A 10,294-nucleotide genomic window follows, 5' to 3' on the forward strand; every position below is an offset into this window, starting at 1 on the left:
TCCATAATTTCGCTAGTTAGAAAATTTCTTTAAATAGAACACCTTCTTTTTTAGGAAAATAAATTTTAGATTATTTCTCTAAATTTAAAAAATTTAAAAAAAATTGGCTCCAAGGAAATTTTTTATGCCAATTCCGCTAATATTCAACGTCGTTTCCGGCCTTTTTATAAATTTTCATCCAGTTTCCGAATTTGACCAAATTTTTCAGGCAAATGCATTTTTAAATGTTTATAGTTTCATTGTTAGGTTTAATAATATTGAAGATTTTGTTCTTAATTTATATTTTTCCGATTTTCAGAAAATTCTGGCTTGCCTAAGCCTAAGCCTGAGCCTGAGCCTAAACCTAAGTCTGAGCCTGAGCATAAGCCCAAGCCTAGGCCTAAGCCAAGTTAGCCTAAATTACGCTTTTATCTAATTCCAGAAAATTGACAAATGCATAGAATTCCTCAAGTTACATGAATCAATTTATTTTCCAACCAGCCGTGGACCGCACCTCCAGCGCGGCCCCCGACTTCTGGAGCTGAAAACCAATTTTTCTGAAACTACCGTAATCATACAGTACTCCTACCGTACCACCATTGTACCACTACAGTACCCCGACTATATCCCTACACTAACCCCAACTCACTATCCCTCCAGAAGCTAAAACTTCGCAGAATACAAAGACTACATAGACTACAAACTATGGACAAACGGAATAAGCGCTTTATATATAGTAAATGACTATATCAAGCAAAAATTTTTAATTTTTTCCAGTGAACTTCTTGTTGAAATCATGAAAATTGAGCACATCATCCAACAGACAATCCACTTTTTCGATGACAATCCGTCTGTAATTTTCAGCTTTTCCAGACTCCATTCCCTGCAATTTCATGTCAACAGCCGGCCCGAACAAGGAGATCAGTGTCAATGCTCCAACTGGGAAATACAGTTTGAAAGAGGTCTTGAGCTGAAAAATTTTCAGTTTTAGAATTTTTAATTTCCAAAAAAATGGTTCAAAAAATTACCTGTTCAAGAGTGTATGGAGCATTGTTGGAGCCTATCTCGTCCGTGAAATAAGTGTAAAATTGCTCCAAAATGTGCTCCCAGTGAGATTGACGGTCGGCTCCGGAAATAGTTGAGACGAGGAGACGCACCAAATCTTCAGCTGGATTTCCCATGTGAGATTCCTAAAAAATTCATTTTTTTGAACATTTTCGACATTAAATCAATTTTTTCTACCTGATAATCCAAAACTTTGTCGGCAATAAAACCTCCATCCGTCTGGGTCCACAAAATATTGGCAGCCCATAAATCTCCATGGCAGATAACTTTTTGGTCGATTCCTGAAAATATAAAGTTAGACCTCTGAAACATAACAAAAAAGAACTACAATGTAAAAACTACAAACTACAAACTACAGACCACAAACTACAAACTACAACTTGCAACCTACAAAAAAATACCACGGAGGGTGATAGCGGGTAATTTATTTTTCAACTTTTGGCGAGATCCTTTATTGTGGCAAGATCCAATTTTCGCCGCGAGAAACTATTTTCAACATGGGATATATTTTCGTTGCGAGACCTTTTTCTTTCAAAATCTTTAGAAATGTACATAAATAAGAGGAGAAAATTTGATCACAAGTTGCAGTGTTTGTAAAAAAATTATGGTTTTCAAAAAAGAAAATCGAAATGTTTTTTTAACATTTTCAAAGCTACGGTAAAAATTACATTTGGAAATTTTTTAAAAATTCACTCTTACCTACAACTTTATTCAAATTGAGAACAGTCTCCAAATTCAGAATCTCCTTGTGGTTCTGCTCAATCCGTTCAACTTTTTCACTCAATTTCTGGTCAATATTCCGGCTTTGATCGAAAATCCCTTTCAGGCCATCTTCGGACAACATATCCATTAAACTCTCTTCAAAGGCTTCTCCATTATCTAAATTTCTGCAGCTTTCGGTGCTCAAACTCAACGCCTGGAGCCTTGCAAGAGCCTTCAAAATTGGCTGGAGCTCATCTACAGTAACATTTTCATAACAGTGCCGGACGACTGAACCTTCAACGAACTCCATTCCAACAAATCCCTTATTCGGGTTGTCCTCCTCGAATTTCTGCGAGAAGAATACTTTGGGAAGGAGAAGCCCCTCCAAATGTCCGAAAGCTTCGCAGAACTCTACTTCCAAGTTATGCCCTTTTTGACAGGACTTCTCGAAATGTGCATGCACATGGGCTTCTTCTTCCGGCGACATTACTGAATTCCCTTCTTCATTGGACTTATTCAGAAGGCCCTGCACATGAACGAATGAAACGATTTTCAGAATTAGCTTCTTGGGAAGATGGGACGAGGGAATGGTCCAGTGACAGGTGATTAGGATCACGCAAGAGGAGAAGCCCTGAAAAATGGGAAGCTTGATTTTTTTACTGCTTATCTCTCATTATCTCCCCAAATAAAAACTAGCTAGAGCACAAAAACACTGCGCAAAAGTCGCTGACCAATCAGTGATAAGCAAAGGGCGTGGCTTATATCACTGATTGGTTGGCGCTATTTGCGTTCAATTTTAAAATTTTTATAACAAGAAGGTACATATTTTTCATATTGGGTCGCAAACTGATTTTTTTTTTGAAAACTTGCTGTCGTCCAAAGATTTTTTTATTTCTTTTCCAAATATTCCGAAAAACATCTTAACATTTTGGTTTATTTTCGTCTTTAACAAAAAAAAATTTAAAAAAGCAAAAGCTGATTAAAAATTAAATTTTATGGTTTATGGTAATTTTTTGAAACTTTTTGTTTTCAATTTTTTTTATTTTCCGGAAAATCGAAAAATTGAAAACTATAATATTTCTATTTTACAAATTCATATAAAAATCCAGTTTTCAAGTTGAAAAAAAAAACATGTTTTTTTGTTTAAAAAAATTGAATAAAAAACTTACATTACCCTCCCCAATAACCTCCATTTTGCTCTCCGCCGTGAGCTCACTTTCAGTGCTCATTTGCTCTTTGATAGCTTTATTCACATCTTCTAAAGTCACATGGGTATTGAATAATCCAGTACCTGGCTGCAAAATTGACAATGGTTTTGTAGACATTTTTAGCTGAAAATTATTTTAATAGATTTTTAAAAATAAAAACTTTTATTAAGCTATAATAAAAAGACAAACTTAAAAAATTCTTGGAAATAAATTGTGTAAGAAATCAATGGAAATAACACATTTGACAGGACAAAAACGGAAACACTTGAATTCAAAAAAAAAACGAACGCACTATTTATATAACCGCCACACTTTGTGACCCCATTGTGTAGTCACTGTGTTTTGTGACACCCTCTCTCTTTCCCTCCCGCCTTGTGTGTGTGAGTGACGTCATTTTAACGAGACGGCGGGTGGAAAATGTGTGATTGATAGTTTGATCTACAAACTGTTGTGCAATAAATGAACGCTATAAAATACGTTTTCTATACATTTCAAAATTAAAAAAAAATGGAACCAATTTTTAAAAAAATCTGGTATTGTAAAAACAAAAGGCAAATTGGGCAATTTTTTTCGAAAATGAATTAAATTTTTTTAATTGAATAAAACAAGAAGAAAACAATAAATAAATTATTTATTTCACAGATTTTATTTGCAGTTCGCAACAAAATATTTTCGAAAAAAATAGACGAAACTATTTTTCTTGAAAATATCTTTTGGAAAATTTATGGTACTTTTCCAGGTCATCCAGTAGACATGCAACTTTTTCAATAACTACGTGACGACATTTTTCAGCTTTTTCAGAATCCATCCCCTCCAATTTCGCGTCCACAGCCGGCCCAAACAATGGAAGAAGAGCCAATGCTCCAACTGGAAAATAGAGCTTGAAAGAGAGCTTCAGCTGAAAAAAATTTATTTTCAATAAAAAAATTGCTCTCAAAAACTAACCTGCTCCAAAGTGTACGGAGCTTCACCCGAGCCAAGTTCATTCAAAAAATACGAATAAAATTGCTCCAAAATCTGCTGCCAATGGGCTTGACGATCGGCTCCGGTAATTGTTGAGACCAGGAGACGCACCAGGTCTTCTGCTGGATTTCCTAGATGGGACATCTGAAAATGTGCAGGTTTTAGTGGAAAATATTTATAGTTGTCAAATAAATATACCTGATAGTCCACAATTCTGGTGGCACAGAAAACTCCATTATTTTCGGTCCACAGAAAGTTGGCAGCCCATAAATCTCCGTGACACAACACGTTTTGTTTAATTCCTGGAAAATATCACGCTTGATCTTTGAAACACTACAAACTACAAACTACAAAAACTACAAACTACAAAAACTACAAACTACAAAAACTACAAACTACAAACTAAAAACTAAAAACTGCATACTACTTCATGTTTCACACATGCGCATATTAACTCTGATATCGAAAATTGCTTCAACAGAAATGATTCGAAATTATTAATACACTCGATACCGACTACAACCTACAAACTGCAAACTACAAACTACAAACTACAAACTACAGGCTACAAGCTGTTCAATGTTTTACAAATCACATATTAACTCTGATATCGAAAATCGCTGTAACAGAAACGATTTGAAATCATAAAAAACACTCGGCACCAAATACTATCTACAAACTGCAAACTACAAACTACAAACTACAAACTACAAACTACAAACTAAAATCTACAAGCTACAAACTACAAACTACAAGCTACTCCATGTTTCATACATAGCATATTAACTCTGATATCGGAAATCGCTGTAACAGAAACGATTTGAAATTATAAAAAACACTCGGCACGGATTACTATCTACAAACTGCAAACAACTACAAACTACAAACTACAAACTACAAACTACAAACTACAAACTACAAACTACAAACTTCAAACTACAAGCCACTTCATGTTTCATACATAGCATATTCTGATATCGAAAATCGCTTTAACGATCGGTGCCGACTACAAACTACAAACTACAAACTACAAACTACAAACTACAAACTAAAATCTACAAGCTACAAACTACAAACTACAAGCTACTCCATGTTTCATACATAGCATATTAACTCTGATATCGGAAATCGCTGTAACAGAAACGATTTGAAATTATAAAAAACACTCGGCACGGATTACTATCTACAAACTGCAAACAACTACAAACTACAAACTACAAACTACAAACTACAAACTACAAACTACAAACTTCAAACTACAAGCCACTTCATGTTTCATACATAGCATATTCTGATATCGAAAATCGCTTTAACGATCGGTGCCGACTACAAACTACAAACTACAAACTTCAAACTACAGACTACAGACTACAAACTACAAACTACTCACCCACAACCTTATTCAAATTGAATGCCTTCTCAAAATCCAAAATCTCATTCCGCTTCTCCTCAATCCGATCCACTTTTTCTCCAAATCTTGATCGTTCCAGATTTCTACACTGCTCAAAAATTCCCTTAATTCCGCTTTCAGACAGCATCATTTTCAACGTCTCCTGGAAAATTGCCCCATTATCGATTTTCTGCAGATCCTTTGAAATTTCAGCGGGGTTTTGAAGACTTAAAGCTTGAAGCTTAGCGATAGCTCGAAGAATTGGCTGAATTTCTTCAATTGTGCAGGTATCGTAGCTATGGCGAACTATAGATCCTTCCACATATTCCATTCCGATAAATCCCTTATTTGAATTTTTTTCATCGAGTTTTGTGTAAAAATATACTTTTGGAATGAGTAAAGTTTTCGAGTTGAACTTTCCAGCAACCTCATAAAAATTCATCTCCTGATTGTGCATTTTCTTACAAGAGCTCTCGAAATACGCGTACATTTGTTCCTCGACCTCTTTGGTGATCAAGCTTGCATTTTGCTGCTTTCCCTTATCTATTAAAGCTTGAATATGAACAAATGAAACAATTTTCAGAATAAGCTTCTTGGGAAGATGAGCGGAGGGAATGGTCCAGTTGCAGCTGATTAGAAGAACGCGTGAGGAGAAGCCCTAAATTTTAAATTGTATTTGAAGTTGGAGTAGCTATGACCAAATACCATAGTAAAAACTTCAAAAAAATTCCAATTTTATATGATTTTTTGAAAATTGGAATAATCTCAGTTTTCATTTTGGTATCATAATATTGAGTTTTCAATTTTGAGAAAAATTGAAAAGGAGAAAAATTGAGTTTGTTCAAAATATTTTAAGTTGAAAATAAAATGAAATAACCCAAATCGTGATAAAATTACTTTAAAAATACTTTGAAATTTCTAATTTAGAGTAGAGTAAAAAATTTAGAGTAAAAAAAAGTGGAAATGCTCGAAATTCCTCAATAAGTTCAAAATTTTTAAAAACCGGCAACTAGTCAAAAATACGACTGCCTGCCTGACTCTAAGGCGGCCTGTGCCTGCTTTGTGCCTGGATTTGTCAATTTGGCGGATTTTTCTTAATTTTAGTGCTAAAGCTTAAAGCTTCCCAGATAAATTTCAACATGAAAATAAATTTTTAAAAATTGTACCACTACTCCTAAATTTTTAGACCAAAATTTTATTTAATTTTTTTGTTGTCAAATTTACTATTTTAAAATTAAAAAATAAACTATTTCATAACTCCAATATACTTTTTTAAACTCTGAAAATACCTTTTTCACACTTTAAAAAATGTTTTCCTAACTTACATTCCCATCACCAATAACTTCCATTTTACTCTCCGCCGTGAGCTCACTTTCAGTGCTCATTTGCTCTTTGATAGCTTTATTCACATCGAATAAAGTCACATGGGTATTGAACAATCCAGTACCTGGCTGCAGAATTGACAAAGGGTTTGCAGACATTTTTAGCTGGAAAATTATTTAAAATCGTGTTTGGATATTGGATAGGAGAATAAAAATTTTAAAAAAAATTAAAAGGTAACTTTTCGGATGGAAAATAGAAATGTACTACTTTTTACCAGACAAAATGGTGACTGATGAAAATTTTCGAATTGTTTCGCCGAGAAGTTTTGACCAAGCAAACAAAAATTTATGAAAGAGAAAAAGAGAGCCTAGAGAGTGTTTGTCAAAGTTCAAAAATTAGTTGTTAGATGTATGAGCAGAAATTGTTTTAAAGAAGATAATTTAACTTGAGGGTAAAAAAACATAATAGAAAAATTGTATTAGAAAAGTACAAAAAATGAAGAAATTCTGAAAATCTTGGAGGCAAACCTATAGACCTACAGATTTCTCAATTTTTAAAACAATTTTCTTTCTTTGAAGGATTCAAAACTGAAAGAATCAAACGTGTGGCATACATGTATGGTACGACATTTAGCGGGTTTCGCTCAGTATTATAGCAGTGACAATGACAAAAGTGTGAATAATATACATACCTCAATCCCCTTCCACCTATTTATATACTCTCACTTTTTGTGCTCACCTCCCCTTTTTCTGTTGTCTGATTCATACATTTTGTGAGGTGCAACCTAGAAACAACGTTATCTAGTGTGGAAATTTGGAAATTGGTCACAGAAAATGTGCCGCCAGGAAACGTGTACACTGCGGAGCAGGCGAGCTAGTCAAGAGAAAACAAATGTCAAGCAATATTGAGAGGTCCCGGTACTTTATGAAAAGTAGAATGTAACTTCAAATTTTAAATTTCTTGTTTTTTTTTTGCAATCTGCCAACCAACATGATTCATTTTCTGAATTGAAGAAAATTGGTTATGTGTGAAAAAAAATCTGAGCAAAATTTCGCAAAACAATAAATAGAGCCGGATCCAACTTTTTTGGAAACACCTCTATTTTGGTAAACTTTTTTTTCCAAAGTTTTATCAATATGCCCATACTTTCTATAATTTTCCTGCATACCAGCACATTTCCTGTGGCCCAAGCACTAGACATAGTCAGCCAAAAGTATATGCGTTTTTTTTTTTGGAAATTTTCAAATCAGTACTATTAAACTAACAATTTCGGCAAGAAAAAACCTAACTAGCAAACTGTTGCTTTTGATAAAAATTGAAAAAAAACCTTTTTTTTAATTAGAAGGATTCCATAATTTTTTACAGTTATATAGAAAATCCACAGCAATAAAAAAAATAGTGAACACAATTTTAGTTCCTTCAAGCTACTGTTTCCAATTCTTCACTTAAATGTTTTTCGGATTTCAACAGTTTTTGATGTGCTCTGAATTTATTATTTTAAATTCATTAATGCCAACTCCCTAATAGTTTTTCTTTAATATGAGAGTTGTGGTCATTTGATGAAGCTTCATAATTCGTCATTGTTTTTCTTTAAAAATTTTTTTCATTTAGAACTTCCGCATCCACGTTCTGATCACGAACACTATCATATGATGATCCTCGTGTGACTAATTAGGGGCAGGCCGAAATAAAACAATTTGATGTTTTTTTTTTTTGAAACAGGTGGGTATGTCTATAGACGCCCCCAAGAGCTAATTGAATTGTATGTTTTGATGAAGTGATGGATGTATGAGTCAAAACTTATTTATTCATTCCACAAACTTTTGATTACGTATTCGAGAACTTTTCAATGTTTTTAACGGGACATGTGCTTGTCCCGCAAAGTGTCAGGCGCTTGAAATTAAATTTTTAAATGATTTTAAAAAAATTTTAGTCTGCAAATTTTTATTTTTAAAATATGAGCGCTTTGTTTTCAGATGTCCGATATATACTGGATACAAATTACTGAAGTTTGCTCCTTCGTCGGATTTATGCTCTCAGTTCTAGGGAACAGTACACTTTTAGTACTGCTCAGTGGAAAATCCATAGATGGAATTGGCACCTATCGGTACTTGATGATCACTTTCTGCGTTTTCAGTTTATTATTTACGATATTAGAGGATTTTATCAGACCGGTAAGTTGGTTGGGTTTTTTACAATAATAATTTGCGATTTCAGCTGATGCATCACTATAACAATACCATAATTGTTTTACAACGCAAGCGGTTTCAGTTTTCTGATTCAACGGCTAGAATCTTGACAGGTTAGTATACTTGAGGGAGAATATAGCTCAAAAATTATGGAAAAAAAAACAAATTAATATGTATAGCCAAAAAATGCAAAGTTGTCGAGACTAGATAATTTAGTTGTGCGGGATATCAATATCAAAAATAATTTACTTTTACACATTTAAAAAACTCGCGAAAAAATTTTAAAAATCAGAAAAATTTTATAAATTTTCTTAATTTGATATTCGACCTTTACGCCTTAATTTATATAACTAAAATATATAAATCTCAATTTTTAAGCTTATCCAATATTTTTTGCACTTTTTTGCAAATTTTTTTCAATTTTAAAAATTTTAAAAATTCGAATGGACTTGAAAATTGAACTATAAATTTCAGTCTCTTACTGCGGCTGTTTCGCGATGTGCTTCGTGATGTTCGCCGTTCATTTCATCTATCGATATCTAGTTGCTTGTCACCCGACAAAATTGCACTATTTTCGACCCAAAAATTTCATTTTCTGGCTGTCCGGCATGTTATTCATAGCAGGAAGCTGGGTTGCAATTGCATATGTCTTTTTTCAAGAAGACCTAGAAACCAGGACGGATTTGGTGTGAGAAAAGTGGCCTTTTTCCCCAAAATTCAATTTTGAACTTTTTAGATTTATTTTGTCAACTTGTTATAATTTAACGCCAGATGATGTCGGACATGTACCGTATGCTTTTGTGAGTACTTTTATTTTTTATCAGAAAAGTTTTGTAAAAATAAATTTCAGTACAAAACTCAAGGAAATACACGAGTAATTCGATGGGATAACATGATTGGAGTAATTCATCATATGATAGTTATGGTATGTTTTGTTTCCTAGCACATATTTGATTTTATTTTTGAAAAATTTATTAAAAAAAGGAAAACAGTTTTTCCAGACAATCTCTATAAGTGCCGTTTTCTACTTTGGCATTAAAACCTACACTCGAATAATGAGTTTCAAGGGAAAATCCCAGAAAACCAAGGATCTCCAGAATCAATTTTTCACTGCTCTAGTTGCTCAAACCGTAGTCCCTCTGATTTTCATGTTTATCCCAAATATGGTGCTCACTACGGCAGCCCTTATAGATGGCACATTTGGCTCATGGGCCAATATTACTGTAGTTATGAATCATTTGTATCCGGCTGCCGATCCATTCGTTATACTGTTCATTATTAAGGGGTTCCGGAATAGTATTAGAAGTAAGTTGAGAATTTAGGTGGCGATTGTACATATAATAATGTCAAAATTAGGAATTCCAGATGTTATATATCGCTGCACAAAAACGAAAAAAGCATCGGTTAGCTCAGTGGTCCGTGGTATTGAGGCTCAAAGCAAGAAACAATCTTTTTCTCGAGTTGATATTTAATCC

At 33.7% G+C, this 10,294-nt stretch overlaps 3 protein-coding genes across 4 annotated transcripts; 1 reads left to right on the forward strand and 2 right to left on the reverse strand.

Moving 5' to 3' along the window:
• Window positions 1-691: 691 nt before the first annotated feature.
• On the reverse strand, window positions 692-3,077 carry F59B1.8 (CHK kinase-like domain-containing protein). Its single transcript, NM_071621.5, has 5 exons — window positions 2,916-3,077; window positions 1,744-2,377; window positions 1,222-1,325; window positions 1,008-1,169; window positions 692-949 (listed from the first exon to the last, which is right to left on the reverse strand). Exons 1-5 carry the CDS (start codon window positions 3,069-3,071, stop codon window positions 743-745), a joined length of 1,263 nt encoding a protein of 420 aa, NP_504022.2. The 5' UTR covers window positions 3,072-3,077; the 3' UTR covers window positions 692-742.
• A 496-nt stretch (window positions 3,078-3,573) lies between these two features.
• On the reverse strand, window positions 3,574-6,796 carry F59B1.10 (CHK kinase-like domain-containing protein). The gene is made up of 5 exons (NM_182423.4): window positions 6,633-6,796; window positions 5,308-5,965; window positions 4,116-4,219; window positions 3,900-4,061; window positions 3,574-3,852 (listed from the first exon to the last, which is right to left on the reverse strand). The coding sequence occupies exons 1-5, from the start codon at window positions 6,786-6,788 to the stop codon at window positions 3,646-3,648; spliced, it is 1,287 nt and encodes a 428-aa protein (NP_872223.1). The 5' UTR covers window positions 6,789-6,796; the 3' UTR covers window positions 3,574-3,645.
• A 1,810-nt stretch (window positions 6,797-8,606) lies between these two features.
• On the forward strand, window positions 8,607-10,291 carry str-114 (Serpentine receptor class r-10; the record flags this gene model as incomplete). 2 transcript variants are annotated; one of them, NM_001330797.1, is made up of 7 exons in its annotated part: window positions 8,607-8,804; window positions 8,848-8,932; window positions 9,294-9,507; window positions 9,556-9,619; window positions 9,670-9,744; window positions 9,821-10,124; window positions 10,176-10,291. In NM_001330797.1, 7 exons carry the CDS (start codon window positions 8,607-8,609, stop codon window positions 10,289-10,291), a joined length of 1,056 nt encoding a protein of 351 aa, NP_001317821.1. The 2 variants fall into 2 exon arrangements, with proteins under 2 accessions (NP_001317821.1, NP_504023.1); NM_071622.1 differs by having other exon boundaries at window positions 10,185-10,291.
• Between the last annotated feature and the right edge of the window lie 3 nt (window positions 10,292-10,294).

The sequence above is a fragment of the Caenorhabditis elegans genome, chromosome V (assembly GCF_000002985.6).
Source record: "Caenorhabditis elegans chromosome V".
In the NCBI taxonomy this organism is placed as follows: Eukaryota; Metazoa; Nematoda; class Chromadorea; order Rhabditida; family Rhabditidae; genus Caenorhabditis; species Caenorhabditis elegans.